General features: G+C 43.0%; 2 protein-coding genes across 3 annotated transcripts in view; both read right to left on the reverse strand.

The window, feature by feature from the left end:
* Nucleotides 1–1,814: 1,814 nt before the first annotated feature.
* Nucleotides 1,815–11,211, reverse strand: mazb (MYC-associated zinc finger protein b (purine-binding transcription factor)). 2 transcript variants are annotated; one of them, XM_019362622.2, is made up of 7 exons: nt 10,086–11,211; nt 9,704–9,854; nt 8,053–8,483; nt 7,300–7,547; nt 7,152–7,215; nt 5,481–5,652; nt 1,815–4,151 (listed from the first exon to the last, which is right to left on the reverse strand). In XM_019362622.2, exons 1-7 carry the CDS (start codon nt 10,116–10,118, stop codon nt 3,808–3,810), a joined length of 1,443 nt encoding a protein of 480 aa, XP_019218167.1. In that variant the 5' UTR covers nt 10,119–11,211; the 3' UTR covers nt 1,815–3,807. The 2 variants fall into 2 exon arrangements, with proteins under 2 accessions (XP_019218167.1, XP_005463914.1); XM_005463857.4 differs by having other exon boundaries at nt 8,377–8,483; nt 10,086–11,208.
* Nucleotides 11,212–12,200: 989 nt separating this feature from the next.
* The window catches only part of taok2b (TAO kinase 2b), a 29,623-nt gene continuing 23,469 nt past the window's right edge, over nt 12,201–18,354 (reverse strand). Inside the window, 3 exon segments of the mRNA XM_019362623.2 lie at nt 12,201–15,058; nt 15,061–15,801; nt 16,672–16,854. Of these exon segments, the coding sequence (XP_019218168.1) occupies nt 14,870–15,058; nt 15,061–15,801; nt 16,672–16,854 (1,113 nt within the window). The 3' untranslated portion in view covers nt 12,201–14,869.

The following is an 18,354-nucleotide window of genomic DNA, read 5'->3' on the forward strand; positions in this document are numbered from 1 at the left end:
TCGTGTACTTGGAAATAAAAAGTGAAACCTGTGTATCTGTGTGTGGCGCTAGGTTAGAGTTACTCAGCATTTTTCTTCAGCAAACATTAGTGTTTCCAGGTAAAGAAAGGCTGATATCCAAACCTGATATTTATGACTTTAAGAGGTTGGAGAAATTTTCAAGTAACTACTGATCACTGTTAGATTATCTTGATCCCAACAGCACAACTTATACCACTAAAAATAACAGGTTAAAACAGCTACAAATAACATGCAGTGTATAATGAGTTCTGTTTGTTACTAGTTGATCGTACTTTAGTCCAAAGCCAAGGACATGAACAGTCTTCCTGAATGCTGAACAGCACCCGATCTTGTAGAAACATGAAATATTTTTTTCTCAGTTAAACTGCAAACATGTAGCTGCATGTCTGAGCAGTAAAATTTGCTTGGGGCCATTTCAGCTACTGGTGTCGGAGATCTTGTTAAAATTGACGAAATAACGAACAGAGAAAAGTATCATCAGATTTTTATCCACCGTGCAAAACCATTGAGAGAGCATCTGATTGGCAACAGCTTAATTTTTCTGCCAATACAGTGTTAGAAAACCACACAATGGAACAGTATCAGTCATGGATTGGCCTCCCAAGAGTTCAGACCCCAACATTACTGAACCAGTGTGAGATCATCTTGACAGAGAACAGAACAAAAGCCAACAAACATCCAAAGAAGAGCTTTGAATGTCCTCCAAACAGAGAACTATTCCTAAAGACTACTTAAAGAAATGTCAAGATAATAATAATAATAGTAACAGTTTCCTGTTCTTAGCTGACAGGAGTGGCACCTGGTGTGTTTCTTTTCCATCTGCTTCAAGGTTTGCTGTGTTGTACTTTGTAACTAGTGTTTTTTTTGAGTTACTCTTGCCTTCCACTCAACTCAGTCTGGCTGTTCTCCTCTTACATCAGTAAGGCATTTTCACCCAGAGAACTGCTGCTCACTGGATATTTTCTCTCTTTTCTGAAAACATGCTAAAACTTCGTGCTCATCAATATTTTCTGATTACTTTAAAGTGAAAAATGTCAAAGAATTTTAAAGCTGGCTTTATCCAGTATCCAAATTGGAGCTGCTGTATGGACTTTTACTAACATTATCCCTTTTCCCACAGTGAAACCTGATATTTTAGAAAATTTCTGATACAAAAAAAATCCCTAATCTATAACTGCCTGTTGGAATGTTATACAAAAACCTTTTATTCAATTTAGTTGTGGTGTCTTCAATTAAAATCAGCACTAGTATCCTGCATTATAAATTGCCCAACTATGAAGAAAGAATGAATGGGTAAAGATTTGTAGTCTCAAATGATCAATATGTGCAACTTTAGCATGTAATCAGACAACACTACACTACTATAACCCTTTTAACTGCATCCCCTTACTCAACCTTTGTACTTTGCAGACCAAATTATGCATCATTTATGTTTAATAGGCTACTTAATGTTTATTTCAATGTGAAATACTAAACTGAAGACTCATGATTTATATTCTTATCAGTGGTGCCATTGTGGTTAGGACTGCCACCTCACAGCAGAAGGTTTTGTTCTCCCTGTGGCTGCTTTGGCTTCTTCCCACAGTCCAAAGACATGCACGTTAGGTTAGTTGGCGGGGGTGTGAATGATTGCCTGTCTCTCTGAGTTAGCCCTGTGATGGAGTGGAGACCTGTCCTGCATGTACCCTGCCATTTACTCAGTATCTACTGAAAGAGGCTCCAGGCCCCACCGGGACCGAGATGGATGGACGATCATCTTCCACGGTCGGAGAAAGAATCAGCCCACAAACCAGTGCCCATTTACTCTTTTTAATTTAAATTGTCCAAATTACAAAATAATAACATGAACTCTACTGCATCTACAAAATAACATAATATTTATGACTGTAGTAAGCATCATTGATTTTTTTTTGCTCTAACAACCTTTTAGACATGCATACTGTTGAGAAATATAAAAATATAAATATAAATACATCCCATTAATATTCTTAATGAATCCATGACTAAGATTTGAAATATTTTATCATAAAAGAATTAAAATGCAGTTGAGTACGATAAGGCATTAAGATGTATCACAAGAGCTGTACAGAATCCTAGAGTAGAGGTATTACTTTTTTTCTTAATGTAATGGAGAAAAGCTAAAAATTAACTTGTAGTAATTCACTAATTTTCTCAACAGGAAGAACGTATTTCCAAAGGAAAAGAAAAAGGAAAAAAAAAAAAAAAGGTGAAAACAACTATGAATCTCGAGATAACGTATCAACACAAAACTGAAAACTCGCTCCAGTACGAAACCAGGATTTAGTTTACAGCAAATTCCGACTTATGTCATCAAACTCCAACTTGTGACTTTAGAAGCCCTTTCAACACCACTCAATCACCCACAATATAACTCAAAAAAAAGTCCATTCTTCACATGATTAATGCAAAATGACGTGTTTGAAACATTATGTGCTATACAGAGGGTTAAATGACTAAATCTAATGCATAAGTTTCACTCATTGGACTGGTACATAGAGAAAACAAAAGGACTGTGGCGATACAATCAAATGAATGGCCAACAATGTTAAAAATGTCTGAATGAAATCAACACTTTTATAAATATTATTGTTTACAGCCAACTAACTTACTTAGTGGAACTGCTGAAAAGTTTCTTTTGTCATCACAGCTCCCTAACAATACGCATGACTGAGCTAGCTTGTTTTCATGCAAAAAGGTAGTTCTCAGGTGCAAGATTTCGCCATGTCAGAAGCTGAAGTGTTTGTTAGCAGTTGTTTCTTGCTTTTTCTTTTTTCTTTTTTTTAATTTCAAAGGCTAGACCCAGAGAGGAAGACTCAGAGCGAGAAAAATCCAAGAAATCTTAAACCCACTTCGATCCTTTACGGAATCCAGCAATTACAAGTTTAAGGTGCTTGACGGTCCTGAACGCAACTCTCTCGTCATCTCTGTACCTTTATGGAGACAAATGAATAAAGTACATCCCACGAATGCATGCCGTCTTCTGTCCCGATCTACAAACATCCGAATCAAAGAGGCTTAAAGAATCGATCATCGCCGCTTCAAATCAAAAGTTAATTCTCTGAAAAAACCAAATAAAATAAAACAAAATACAAGCCAACATGCGAGTCGAGCCGAGACTTCCGCGCACCCGTCCACATGACCTCCCCTCTAAACTGATTCTTCGTTTTATTTTCTGGGAGTTGCTCTCTCCCTGCTACTTTTTTTATTTACTTATTTTAAACGCAAGCCTTTTGGATTCTTAGTAAGTGAGCTGCAAAATGGAGGTAAGATCAGAGCTGGTGTGAGATATACATACAGTACTTGGTGCACTTGCAGAGAGCAGCCGACGCCAGGGTCGAGGGAAGAGACAGAGAGGCAGAGAGAGAGGAAAGAGAGAGGAGAGTGATACAGTAGATGCTCACAATACCACAGTTTCATTGGAGTTTTAAACATACAAGAGCACTCGGAAATATCTGGGCAACACATCCACGTTTGTCGTTAGTGTCACTGAACCTCCTGCAGCTACAAATGTCCTTTTGTCTGCCCGCCTCCCCGGCTCCTCCATTTTCTCCTTTTCTCTGGTGCCTCAGCTCTGCAACTCTGAGGTTAAACTGCCCTTGAGCACTGACTGGTGTTAATCTCCCCCTCAACTCTTCATCCTAACCTTACCCGTGAGTGGGGATGTGACAAAACTAAAATCGGATCAGCATCTACGAGTAACTCCAACCGTCTCTGACCTTGCCCTCTGCTGAAGGACAGGGGTTATTGCTGATGAGCTCTCTACTGCTAACTTTGGGGTTGCGGTGCTGCAATGCTAGAGCAGTCTGTGACGAGCAGGTCCACCACCGTATTACCGGTGACGTAGACGGTGGGTGCTGTCACCATGTTGCTAAGGGTGATGGAGCTGCTGGCAGCCACATTAGAGGTGACGGGGTTCTGGGCGGCCTGGTTGTTGGTGTGGGTGCCCATGTGCCCCTGGAGCTGGGTGGGCGTCTTGCAGTGGACGCCACACAAGTGACAGACGAGCATGCCGCCAGAGGCGGTGCCGCCAAAGCCCCCCGGGCTGTCCTTCCACTCCTGGCCGTGGTGCTTCTGAGCGTGGACACGAAGGTACGTCAGTGTGGTGAAGCCTGATGGACGAGAGGGAGAGAGCAGAGAGGCGTTATTTCAGCGAGAGATGATGCAATCGAGATCCAAGCACAAACGAAACAATGCAGCAAGCTCATAAAACAACAAATTAAAAACTCAAGGTTTTATTTTTTTCTCTTTTGCAAGACTCCCCTGACCCAAGCCTGCCAACCATAGTGCTACCATGTTATTATAATACCATATTTAAATATGCAAACGGTCATAAGTGAAAGAACGAGTGTGTAAATGTGATGGGACACTAAATAAATATCAAATAATGATGTCGGAACCTCACGTTAATAGTCTCAAATTTTACAAATACACTTTACTTCAGTGGTTAGCACTGTTGTCACCGCAAGAATGTCCTGAGTTTGACTCCACCATCTGGCCGGGGCCTTCTGTGTGAAGTTTATATGGACACTTTTCAGTTAAGTGTTATGCAACAAGAGTGAACTGGCCACATTGTTAGGTACACCTTGCTAGTACTGGGTTGTACCCCTGGCTTGCCTTCAGAACTGCTTTACTTCTTCGTGGCAAAGATTCAACAAGGTGCTGGAAACATTCCTCTGAGACTTTGTTCTAAGAGATTCAAAGTGTGCCAAGAAAATATCTGACGCACCAGTGCACCATCACCACCAGCCTGAACCACTGATATAACTGAGGACTGAGCCGTGCTTTTATGAAGCTTATACCAAATTCTGACCCCACCATGTTGCAGGTGAAATCAATACTCTGTTTTACTTCTGCATAACTTGGTTGTAATAAGAAGTTATCTGAGTTACTGTTGCCTTCCTATCAACTCAACGCAGTCATCCAGAGATTTGCTAATGACAGGATCTTTTTTAGACTATTCTCTGTAAACCCTAAAGATGGTTTTGATCCCAGCAGATCAGCAGTTTTTGAAATACTCAGGTCTGGCACTAAGAACCATGCCACGTTCAAAGTCACTGGACTCTTTCTCTGAAACATTCTGGAGGTTTGCTATCACAGTAAAGCTGCTGAACAAACAGCCGTGACTTCAGGCATTTGCAGCACTCAGCCAGGAAATAGTGCAGCACATAAGCGCGTGCTGTAGCGGTGATGGTAGATTTATTTGGTTTTCTTCAGGCAGAGCAAGATAAATGATCCTTTTCTGTTTTTGCTTCATCTTTCACACAAAGCAAGAACAAAAGAGTAAAAAAGGTTAAGCCAGGTGCACTGTGGTCTTTTTGCTTTGGACATTTTATGCTTTTACTACAGAGTCCACAGTCTATGTGTGCTTTAATGTCTGTGTTTCCTCCCTCAAAATGCAATTTATATTGAATGTAGTGCAACAAAACACCTGTACTTACTGCGGTTACAGAGATGGCATGAGTGGTGCTGTGACTGGTTGTGCACTCTCATGTGATCTGTGATGTAAGCAGCTGACAGGAGCTTCCCACAGATGTGGCAGGGCACCTTCTCTTCATGGCGAATCATATGTGCACGCAAACGATCCTTAGTAGCGAAACTGGATTCACATGTCTGAAAAAAAAGAAAGCAATATGACAATATGATTGCAAAACCTTTTGCAAACTACAATTTTTAAAGTGAAGTTTTACAATACTATGTTTTGCACACCACAAAATCTTAGTGACAGCTGCACATATTTGAAAACCCACAAATGAATTCCGCACACTGTCCGTCGCTAATGCACTGTTTCAGGCATCAGACTTTCTTTACAGAAGAAATACATTTGTTTAAAGTGTTTAGGCTCTACAGCTGTTTTACCTGTTCAGGATCAATGTGTGTCCAGAACAATGTTCACACTGCTAATGCTGGCATAGGAAGCTGTAGCTGTTAGCGCCACTGTACCACAGCTAATTTCTTTGGGGTGCTTTTGACATTTGAAAGATTTCCAGGGCATTTATCAGACAAATACTGTGCTTTGCTTTGTGGTTAATGGAACTAACAGCCTGTTCAAGAAGCCTAAGCTCCAGTTTTGGTAAGTAAAATTCTTTACTTAGCAGTTATTAGCGGGTATCCGTTTGCTATCTTGCGTTAGCTGGCAACTTGGCACTTTGCCCTCGTATCCAAACATGTTCACTTCAGGCTCCAAAAAACAGGATGGTGACAGTCATGATGTCAAAATTGAGACTTCACAAATCACTGTGATCTCAGCAGCTAACTCCATCTTTTTTATACAGTTAGCGCATGCCCATAGCATATGATTATTCGGTCTGTTTGTGCTGTTGGTAAGCTAACTTACTTAATCATAATAACAAAAATTAAAAAACAGCAGTGGTAAAAGTTATTTTTATAAATAAATAAACAGATAAATCTATGTATGTTTAAAGGGCCACGTGAACTATGTAACGACTGTGCTACTACACTCAGCACCTCTCACCCTTCAATAAGTGCATAACAAAAAAATGGCATGCAAGATTTTCTTCTGTTGATCATACAATGATACAGTAAAAGAGAATTTCATAACTTAAGTGTCATTATGGCTGCATATATATATTTATATTGGACTGTGTGAGTGATCCACAGTCTAATAAGTCTGTTTGTATCCGTGCGAAAGAGTTTTATCATTTTTACTGTCACGGTTCGTCATCATATAGTTGATAAACCAAGATTTATCAAATTTAAGTTAACGAAAGTTCAAAGATCTGTAGTTCACATCTTTATGTATGACACATGTAGACGCACATATACATAAACACACAAGTGTGCGGTGAGACATGCTGATCTTGGCTGTGTAAATATCCAGCTTTAGTTGTGCCGTATGTAGGCATAATGTTCACAATAATGTTAAATAAATGTTATGCCTACATATCTGATTAAAATAGATACGTACTTTAGCCACATCAGTTTCCATGGTAATATTTTCATTGTTCATATACCCCTGTCTGCAATATATAAGCTGAAGATGTAGATATATAAAAAGCACTGCAATGTGTAAGAGGAACACTATGCACACAGTGAAGTGACTAAACGTGTAAAGTTAAGTGAGGATAAAACACGAGATAATCGTGACTTACGGGGCATTTGAAGGGTCGCTCTGAGGAGTGCACCTGTCTGACGTGACTATTGAGGTGGTCGGGCCTTGGGAGGAGAGAAAGAAATGAGAAACATGTCAGAGCAGGAAATTCTTCACGTGTGTCGGGAACATTCGTTCTGCTGCATTACCTGGAGAAAGCCTTTCCACAGTGGGGGCAAATGTAGGGTTTCTCCACGCCGCCCTGGTGGGAGCGCACGTGGTGGCTCATGCGGTCCTTCCTCTTGAAGCGCTGCTGGCAGATGGGACAGGAGAACGGCTTCTCGTCCGAGTGGGACAGGCGGTGACGGTTGAGATGGTAGACGTCTCTGAAGGCCTTCCCGCACGTCTCGCAGGCGTGGTTCTTCCTCACGGGGTTGGGGTTGGGGTTCGTGGGCCGCTGAAGCAAAGCAGACAAGATAAGCACACTACAGAGTTCAGACGTTAAGCTTTTCGCCGCAGCACTGTGAAAAGAAATGCGTTCATTGTTGGCTGCCCTGTTTCTTATGTGGAAACCATGCAAGATGCACGCTGAGATTAAGTGTGGGTTGTGCAAAGTTTTCACTATTTGTGCAAAACATTTAGCCACTTTCACACTGTTTGCGTTACAGAGAACATGCAGGGGAGCATGGGGGAGGCTTCCAAGCACAGTGTTTCTCAAACTGAGGGACCAGTGCCAAACACTGGGATGGAATTTACTGGTCCCTTAACGGATTTCTGTTCCTGGGCTTTATGGAAAATGTGAGAAACTGGGGAATTTGAATCAAATACAAAGCAGGTGACACATGGGCAGCTGCTCGCGGGGAGAAGACGTCTTAACCATCCCTCCGGTCAGGCAGCTTAAGAAACAACATGCTTGAAGGTTCGGGGTTGACGACAGCCATCTCCACAAGGCCCTGACCCACCTGTACTGCCGCCCCTGTGGCCATGACGACAGCAGCAGGAGGCGGAGCATGAGGGTTAACACTAGCCATTACGTTTGGCATGGCCACCCCTTCACCATCCTGACCACCCAGGGGAGGCTGCTGAACGCCCGCCAGCACACCGGGAGGGGCGAGAGGGGGAGGTGCGGAGAGGTGCAGCAGGGAGAGGGGAACATGGGGCCTCTCCGCCCTCCCTCCAGCCCCCACCGCCATTGCCGACGGGTCCGCCGCTGCCGCCACCACCTGGCTGGCAGCTCTCTCCTTTGCTCCCTCCGCCTGCTCTCTGGCCCTGTCCTTCATGCGTACCCCAGTGTGGACCGACTGGTGCCGCCGCAGGTTGTAGTTGTTCTTGAACTGCTTGTTGCAGATGGCACAGATGTGTTGCACGCGAGCTGGCCGAGACACAGGCTTCACTGGAGCCGAGGGAGGCGTGAGGAAAGACAGATGATGGAAAAAGAAAAAGAAAGAAAGATGTTAACTTTTAAAGCTTTATATGATCCTTTAAGGCAGGGGTGTCGAACTCCAGGCCTCGAGGGCCGGTGTCCTGCAGGTTTTAGATCTCACCCTGGGTCACCACACCTGAATAGTATGATTAGTTCAACATATCTTGAAGTTCTCCAGGCCTCTGGAGAACTTCAAGACATGTTGAGGAGGTCATTTAGCCATTTAAATCAGCTGTGTTGGATCAAGGACACATCTAAAACCTGCAGGACACCGGCCCTTGAGGCCTGGAGTTCGACACCTGTGCTTTAAGGCATCCTGCAGGAAAACAGATTCATACAGAGTATGTGGCCGGTCTAAATATAAACCTCTGGAAGGTCAACTAGTCCCAAAAAAAATCCAAGGCAGAAAAGTTTGGCCTTTTCAGTCCATCTTAAGAAGCTGTAATAGAATTTTTTGAAAACTTTTTTTTAGCTTACATAACTAACTGGTTAGCTATTAAAATGACTGGCAGATATGATCACTATATTGCGCAGGGTTGTTACTGTAGTAACCATTGCATTAACTATTCTGATGAGATTAAAGTCCATTCACAAATGAGTTCTTCAGACACTCAAAGATATTCTCTTATCGACCGCAGATGACACGCATAATCGCAAATATTCACATTTTAAGAGGGTGGCTTATTATCTGATTGACAGATGGGGATGTGGTGGTCAGTGCTCCATATTTCTTATTTTTCTGCTGGTACACATGTGAAGACGGTGTGATGAGCTTCATGGCTCAGGCTTTACAGGATTAAAGAAATTAGGTTGCTTTCTATGACAGCAAAAATAAATACACATATTCATAAACTACACGATCCTGCTCTGATCACCAGTAGTATGACTTGATATTCTTCATGCTGTTGCCATAGGCGACGCTGAGATGCTCTACACTGTGTCATTCACTTGTACCTGATCATCCATGAGTGACCTGTATACTTTTTACATTATTAGACCACACAAGTGGTTCATTTACTGCCATTTGCATTTGCACGTTTAAGTACTTGGCTATTTTATGAGATTCAAATTTTTGTGGCCATCATCTGCCTCGCTGTGTCCGGTCTTTTCACCTGCTGCCTTTGCCCCACAAACACTTTTTCTCCCCTTTAGCAGCTCCACAGGTGTTTAAGAGTGCAGTGTCCCCTTACCAGGCAGAGGTTCCTCACTGAGAGCAGTGGTGTCCACAGTTGAAGGAGGCTGTGCTATGTGCTCTGTGGGTGGGGTCTGGGGAGAACTCGTATGAACTGGCAAGAGCTCTGATTGGAGGCTCCCCTCCACTTGGTTTTGGGTGGGAGTACTCTGGAGAAGCAAAGGAGAAGGCCATCACCAAATGTAAACACAAGTCACAGCTATATCTTCTCCAAGAGTGCGGCGTAGTAAATGCAAGAAGTGAGGGCTGCAGGACAGCTGTGGACCCACACAGAGACAGACAGAGGGAGAGAGAGGGGGGAGGCCTGCGCGACAGCACGCGAGCTGTTAAAGTGAAAGCAGAGCACAGAGAGAGGAAAGAGAGAGGCCTGCAGTGCCTACCTGGAAGAGAAAATTGCTCCAAGCAGCATCCATTTTGCGCCACAGCGATGGAGATTAGAAAGTCAGCTCTGGATTGAGATCGAAGAGAGCGGTCTTTGCATCGCTTTCTTCGAGTCGGCCCGCCGCTGATCGGGGCGCAAACAGCCGCCTGTCCGGCAGCAGAAACGCCGGGCTCCCGGATCCTCTGGAAAAACGCGAAAAAAGCCGTCTGCAAAAATATGTTTCTCTCATTGAGGTAGCCTAGTGCTGACGATTAAAATGCACGCAGCTGTTGACTAACGCACGCTGCGGTACACAGGCAGTGGTGGAGCAGGCCAGGCCAATAACGGCCCGTTTCTCTCTTTGACTTTGGTTTCTAACTTTAATTAATTTAAACAGCAGTCTCAGTGAAGCGCAGGATCACACAGCCCAAACTACTTCCAGAAAAAAAGAAGCAAAAAACAAAAAACCTCGCATCTCACAGTATCACACTTTAGCAACAAACAATAAGCCAACCTGCGTGAAATAAATGCGTATTTTTACGCAAAAGAACAAATATGGGTTATAACACACGTATCTGGCAGCACAGCAGGTCATGCTTTGTTTTTAATTTATGAATCCAAATATTTTTTTTCCGATTTCCCCCCAAATAGGCCAATCGGGTGTTTGTCGAAGCCTCGCTGTTGGATTCAAGCCCTGACCCCGGCGAGCGGCGCTCTCGCCGGGCCGCAGCCTATCGCTCCACCTCGGCCGTTCAGCTGCGAGGATGTCATCTTTCTTTTTTTATCGCCCGCTCTCCCTCCTCCCTCCCTGTCTCTTTCTTCCTTTTCTTTTTTAATTCCTCTTTCTTCTCCCCCTCCTCTCCTTTTCTCGCACCGCTATGTCCCACTTGCTCTTAAAGGGATAGGGTTTCCTCTTTGGACACCCCCCTCTCATTTCCGTCTCTCTCGGCAAAGCCCTGTCCCTTCTCCCGCTTCCTTCCTGGGTTTTCGGCCGACACAAAATCCACTCGTGCGTGTTTTTTTTTCTCTCCCCGCCTTCCTCCAGCCAGGCCCTTACTGAACAGATCTGCACCGCAGAAAACAGCCGGAGTGACTTTCCATTAACGGAGCGATGACAGACGCATCTTAAAGGGCAGTGCGCACAGATCCTCCCAGTCAGGCTATAATAATGATGTCAGAGATACGGTGGAGGACAAATAGCAGCTCAGCATATGAACATAATGAACGAGAGTAATTGTTTAGCGAGACATTTGTCTGCTTAGGGGAAAAAAACAACAATTAAAAGCATTTGAATATTTGACTTGATTTTCTGTTTTTATAAAACGAATATATTATAGATAATTAGAAGAGTTTGCATCATCATCATCATATGGAAATCATTTCATTTTAAACTAAGGAGCCCAGAAAATCACTGGGATCATTGGTAAGTGTAAGAATAAAGGGTCCATCTTCAGTTATGTATGATTAGTGATGTCTAAATAAATAAAAGAATGAATATGAGATCCTGAATTTTAAAGAGGGGGACTTCTTTAACTGGGTGGTACGGAGGACCAAGTATGCCAATTAAAAGAAATGCATTAAATTAAAAAACTGTAACAAAAATATTATTTCAAATAAATATCATACAAGTAATAATGTGTGTATATATATATTTGGTCTGTCCAATTTAAAAACAGTGCCATCATTACACTAGGTTTGTTGATCAGCAAAAGCCTGGCCTTTTTCTATATAAAGACTAAATGCAGACTGTAAATATTAAAATTGGAAAAATGATACATAAGAATTACATTGAAAACTTGGATTTTATTTAAAAAATAAAAATACATTGATAAATAACATTAAATAAATAAATGGGTGAATTCAAACGCAAATAAAAACATGTCATTTGAAAGACTGTCTAATTGATGATGCCAATTTATTTACAGTTTTTTTTTTAAAAAATGTTAAATTTTGGTCCTCCATAGTTTGAGCCCCCTACTGCCTAAAAAATATGTAAAAACACTGACAGATGTTCTTTGCCATATCTTAAAAAACAGAAAATATTCACACTTTAGAAACTGAAACTAAGATCATTTAGGCCCCTTTTTCAGATACTTAAAAGTTACGTGAAAACCAGAAATCAAATCAAGACAAGTTAATGTGTTAATATCAATTTATTATCTTTTTTTAATTACTTTTTTAAAGCACCCCATTTCTTTTCCAACACATGTGTTAAGACCCTTATTCCTCTCCTTCCTCAAGCTTGGAATTGCTTGACTTGAATATTTAATAAGAATTTCAACACCCTCCCCCAAAAATCTCTGCAAAGCACCGCCGAGCATGTGTTCAATCCTCATCCTCCTTCATCCAGGGCTCGCCACGGGAACCGAGGCTCCCCTGCCTCTCACCGAAACCCCTGACAGCCGGTCTAAAAACACAGTCACACTGATGTCCCCACACACAACGGCTGTCTCCAATCCACCAGTCTTAGTTTATATAAGGAGTTTATGCATGCACTGAGATTCCAACCAAGCATAAAGTAGTAGGTTATACAGGGAATTGTCTTGAGCTGGTGTTTCTGAGTCATACAAACAGCAGGGTGATTATCCTTTTTTCCATTTTTTTAAATAAAGTAACAAGAATAATAATAAAAAAAAAAACAGAAACAAAAAAGTTATTTCTGATCTTCTTCAAGTAAATATCAGCCCACGAGACCCTCTGTGGGCGTCACACCAAACACTGATGGGTCTTATTGATCCGTGTGGACGGTCTGCTGCTGTCACTGCTGCTGTGCCGGCACCAGAGGGCGCACCTCCACAGCAGCTCGGTCGAGGCCCGTCCTTTCACTTCCACTTCCTCCTCCGCACACTTTAAAAATATTTTTTTTAAAACATACTGATTGCATGCTGCACCCTTCAGCAGTCAGATTCTCAACTTAACCCTGAAAACAAATAAAAACGGAAAACCAGCGTTTACATTCCAGTGGCCAATTTTTTTTTCCTCTATGAAAGTCCAGAAGAGGCTGTGTTCACGTGAATAGCGGGGTGTTGTTGTAAGAGTGTCTCTTTGAAATTCAGTCTAAAAATGAAAAAAAAAAAGAAAGAAGTGGTAATATAACTAGACTTTACTGCTCGACACACATACAAAATAAATCATTAACAATTATCAATAATCCCTTATTAATAATCATTAAGACCTTGAACACACCACACCTGACAACAGTTTTTATCACCTTTTTTTGTGTTTTTTGTTTGTTTGTTACACAGCCAAAAGTGGGCCCTTTTTGCTTGTCGCAAGAAAAAAATAAAAATTAAAAAATAACCGTGAACATGATTACAACAACACTTACATCAGGATTAGTTATGGTAATATTGACACCTATAGAAAATGCAATTGGAGCTGTCACTCTAAATCTTGAATTCAATAGTCATTTTTGAATATATCAAAATTACTATCATTATCTTTGTTACTCTATAAAACCAAATGATTGTTTTTTTGTTGTTTTTTCTTTAATATTCCCATAAATATGTACAGTAAAGATCCAAAAACTAACCAAATGTGGGACGAGTGATTTTAAATGCCAGTGAAACTCGGGACAGGTACGGTACATTTCAAATGTGTTTGGTCATGTTTTTACAAATGTTTTTTTTTCTTTTTTCTTTTTTGCACATCTATCTCATGCAATTGGAGTGACTCCCATAGACACCTATGTTGTTTAGATACTCAATACGTCATGGATGCCAGAAAGCTATGTGTTTTCTCTCCATATGTATTTGTACATTTCCACATAAAGATTTTTCCTCATCCCATTTTTCCTTTTTCTTTTATCTCTTTTTGTTTTTTTTTAAGAAGAGTCTCTTAACTTTACAAACATTCCGTGTTATTTGTATTCGGCTTTGAATCGCCTCGCAGCCGTCAAATAAAATAAAAAAAAATTCAGATGGCACGACATCCCTTTAAGAACCCCTTAAAGGCATTGGTGACGTTCCGAGCAACTTTTTTACGTGTGTGTTTTTTCTTTTAAATACACAATACAAAAAAAGAGAGAAATTAACAAAAAAAAAAGAAAAAAGTTTAAAGCAATAAAAAAATGTTTTTCCAAACTCCAGAAGTCTGGATATTAGAGTAACCCCTCACCCCCACCCTATTTTTCTTCTTGTATTCTGCCCATTCGGCGTGTCTTGCTGGATAATATCTGGACTACTACGAACTACATACGAGTACACACACAATGCAACAAAACATCACCCTCGTTTCCTCCCTCGTCCTCGCTCTTTCTCCATTCCAGCAAAGAACATCATAGAAGAAGACATGGCTGCCATCCCCTCTCTCTCTCTGTGCAGTTCCAGGAGGACACATACAGGGAAAAAAATGCTAATCGTCCCCTCTTTCACGCGCCTTATCTCACTTTTATACAAAGATAAAAACATTAAACAGAAGTGTCTTTTTTTTTTTTAACCTAATGTCACCCTAATCCAGTGATTTTACAGGTGGTTACATTCCTCCCTCCCTCCCTCTTTGATACTTGTGGGAATGGAAGGAAACCTCTCCACCCACCCTGAGTCTAAAGAGGCAGGGTGCAGCTCAATAATGTCAGTTTGTCCTTTCTTTGCTTCTGATCTCTTTGACTTTCTGTGCGTTAAGAGAAAATGGCGACGTCCCTAAATCCTTTGTGTTAAGAGTTTAGAATTGAGATCAGCCCAGGAAGGAAAGAAAGAAAGGTGGCAAGCTGAGAGTATTGAGATGCAGCCTGTGGTAGCTACCTTCCTAAATCCCTCCCACCCTTCTTCCTACCGGGTTCTCCGCTGTTTTACCGCCTGCTGTCTAAGAGTAGGAGAGGTGGGAGCCGTTGGAGATGTGCGAAGTGACTGAGGTGCTTCGGCTCAGGACGCCGTCGCTACCCCCGGCGCCTCCTGGCCCCCCGCCGGACGCCGTTCTCCTCAGAGGTTGGGGGCTGTTTCTCAGGGCCATCAGGCTGGGGGCGCCACGCACGGCCAGCCCGCCGCCGCCGCCGCCGCCACCTCCGCCGTAAATCCCCCCTGCGAGGAGGAGGAAGAAGAAGAGGAGGAGGACGGCCCGGAGATGGAGGGAGGGGCAGGGGGCGGGGGAGGCAGCATCGCCAGGGACTGAGAGGAGGAGCGTGAGGGCAGGTGATGGGAGAAGGGCAGGGGGTGTGGGTGGGCCAGGTCGCCGCCGGAGCCCCGCACTCCGGCCCACTCCCGCTCCCTCTCCTTCTCCCGCTCCCTATCTCGATCCCTCTCCCGCTCGCGGTAGAGCTGTGGCGTGCTCTGGTGATGGTAGTGCTGGGGCAGGTGGTGTCGCTGGTGGTGGGAGGAAGACGAAGAGGAGGAGGAGGAGGAAGAAGAGGCGGAAGAGCGCGACGAGTGGTGCATCTCCCTCCCCTCCCGGCCCAGCCCCAGGGCCATGCCCAGGCCGTGCGAGGAAGAGGAGGACTCGCCCCTGCGATCCCCGCCGCCGCTGCTGTTGTGGCTGCGGCGGGAGAGCTGCTGGGAGGGCACGTTCTGCGGGTGGATGCCGTGACTCCAGTGGCCAGCTGAGCGGGAGCTGGAGGGCGGCGCGTTGGAGTAGGCCTGCTTGGGGTAGGCTTCGCTGGGAATGCCGGTCAGCGCCATGTTGCTGAAACCCAGACGCAGGCTCTCTGCATCGAACGCCTCGATCTCGCTGGCCTGCCGTTCCAGGAGGGTGCGGATACGCTCTGAGCGCTCGTTCTGCAGGGACAGCATCTCCTCCTCGATCTAGCAAAACAGCAACCAAAAACACATGTGCAATCATTGCAATAATAAAAACAAAGTACTTAAAAGTAGTGTTTCAGACCATAAACTAACCAGGAATGAAGTTAATGAGGTCAAGTTAGAATCAGAGTAAATTATCCACAGATTTCTTTTAAAGACTGCAGGGTTAAGGCACATCTTCACTGGATTCCTGCTTTGGATGGCTACATCCATCTTTTATGTACAGTCTATGATTCTTCAGTCAGTCTGAGGACATGGAGAGCTTTTTATCATCATCCGTCAGAGACAGAGCTGCCCAGATGTCATTGTGAGATATCAATAAAAGCGAGGAGGAGATGCAGGTGTTAGATTGTAACTGTTAACCAATAGCTACACAATCCTCCATTTTTCCAGCTAAAAAACAAACAAAAAAACTCTTTCCACTCATAGAAGAACAAACAGAGGTCTATGTCATTAAATAAAGCTCCAAAAACAGCTTGCAAGGGGACACTGTGTTAAAGGTGCCCAGACAGCAGACAGATCCGAGCCTAATCTGGACTATTTTTGGCACTTATTTGCTACGTTTGGCTCAGTTACGATGCCGGCGGGATGTGACTCAAAAGCCCTGACGTGCCTGAATTTTGGCCCGTGCAAGGTGGCTAAACTGAGACAACTGGACTACGCATCAGGGAGGGGCACAAGTTGAGGCCAAATGTGGCCTGTAGGAGAACTTTGGATGACGGACACCAAAAACATCTTGCCATCTGGGTGTTGTCAGCGACTGTGAAAAGATGAGCTACACCTGTCTGGGATCTTCTCTGTTTGCTTGTTTGAGGTTCTTGCACTTTATTCTAAGAAGCTTTACTTTGAACACGAGTGACAAAAGGCTCTAACCCTCTGTTCCAGCAGGGCCCGGCGGATGGACACCCTCTGCTCCAGATCCTTGACTTCTCTCTCGTGCTGCGTGTCCGTGTGGATCTTGATCTTGCTCTGGTAGGCGTTAAGCAACTCCAGCTCCTGCTGCAGCTGCATCCGCAACACCTTGTACTCCGCTTCCTGCGTCTCATCCAGTCGCAGCTAAGAGGAAGAGAAAAAGGAGTGTTTAAGTGGAAAAACCAAACCGAGAGAGATCTGAAGAAGCTGTAGGTGGAATCACTTTGCACCAGTGTTCATAAGGTTAGAAGAGGGAAGGGAAGAAAAGGGGAAAGGATTTGGAAGTTAATAAAAGCGTGTGTGCATATTCAACATATTCCAAAATAAATTAATAAAATAATATTTTCTTCAAACTTTGTTAGTGGTTGAAGTGCTTCGACCTCTGTGTGTCATGTCTGTTTTATAGTTTGGCTCATGTTTCAGATGACAGACAGATAAATATATATTTTTCTGACCTCTGGATTATAAGTTTAATCAGTGTTTGGGAAACCGTCCCAAACAGACTTTAGCCACAGTCGCAGCATGAGTAGAACAAACAAGGGCGGCGGGGATTTGGCTTAGCGGACCTACGTGGCACTCTGCCGTGTCGAGGTAATTAAAGTAGCGCAGGGGCTCATGTTATCCAAGAGACATTTTGTTACGTCCCATCGTCTTCTTACTTTGTTTCATTCATTTAGGAACTTAGGATTTAGATGTGAATGACTCCGACACTAAGAGGCTGGCGACTGACTGAGAGAAGCTTTTACAGGATGGTCTGAAAGTTATTCAGGAGGCACAGGCTTAGAAATTGACGCTGTAATGTAAGGGCACCTTTCACTGTGAAAAATAGAATCCTGTCTATTATAAATCAGCTCATTTCTTGCTTAATATGTAAAAGAGAACGGGTCGCAGGCTTCAGCAGTTTAAATCAGGCTAAATTACATTTAAACTTTATTGTAGGTTCTGCTGTGATTCATTTGGCATTTAAGCCTCACTTAATTATCTTCTTTTTCCTTAAACTGGAGTCACTGCAGCTGTGAAGTGGAAAACAAAGCACAGCAGAGGTGGATCTTTGCAGTGTTGCATGTGGGAAAAAGACCTTGTTGGGCCATGGCCGGATTGATCTCCTGAGGAGTCCCAGGGCATCACTTTTTTGTTGGGCCCCCTAGTTTTTCTTATTTCCCCAGGGTAGGCTAAAATATTCAAGCACTTTAGATGTTAATGAACAGATTCACAGACTGACTGAAAGTTTAATGGATTAAACGTGTTATGATTTTATTGGTGCATGTTTCATGATTTTAAGTCTAGATTGAGAGAGCCAGAGAAAATCGTTTATTAAAATGTAATTGTTATTTTATAATATGTATGTAACTTTGTAATTTCAACGTGTTGTCGCCTCTTGGCCAGGACTCCCTTGAAAAAGAGGTTCTTAATCTCAATGGGACTTTTCCTGGTTAAATAAAGGTTATATAATTTGCTGTGATGATAAAGGAACAGCCTGAGAGTTCATCTGTGGTCCAACAACAGCAACATCCTTGACTTTATAGTCCGCTGATTACACATTAATCATTGACCAAACAGCCTCAATTGAAAATTAAACAGACCCTGCACAGCTGATATTTTATCTTAGAGTCAGTTAGAAGTGATTGTTCTAATTACACACCA

Source organism: Oreochromis niloticus, linkage group LG8, assembly GCF_001858045.2.
Source record: "Oreochromis niloticus isolate F11D_XX linkage group LG8, O_niloticus_UMD_NMBU, whole genome shotgun sequence".
NCBI lineage: Eukaryota > Metazoa > Chordata > Actinopteri > Cichliformes > Cichlidae > Oreochromis > Oreochromis niloticus.

Coding starts and splice junctions, on each gene's coding strand:
- mazb (XM_019362622.2), bottom strand. CDS start 10,118: ATGGATGCTGCTTGGAGCAATTTTCTCTTCCAG. Junction 8,484..9,703: donor CAGTGAGGAACCTCTGCCTG/GTAAGGGGACAC, acceptor CCTCGGCTCCAG/TGAAGCCTGTGTCTCGGCCA. Junction 7,216..7,299: donor TGTGGAAAGGCTTTCTCCAG/GTAATGCAGCAG, acceptor TCTCCTCCCAAG/GCCCGACCACCTCAATAGTC.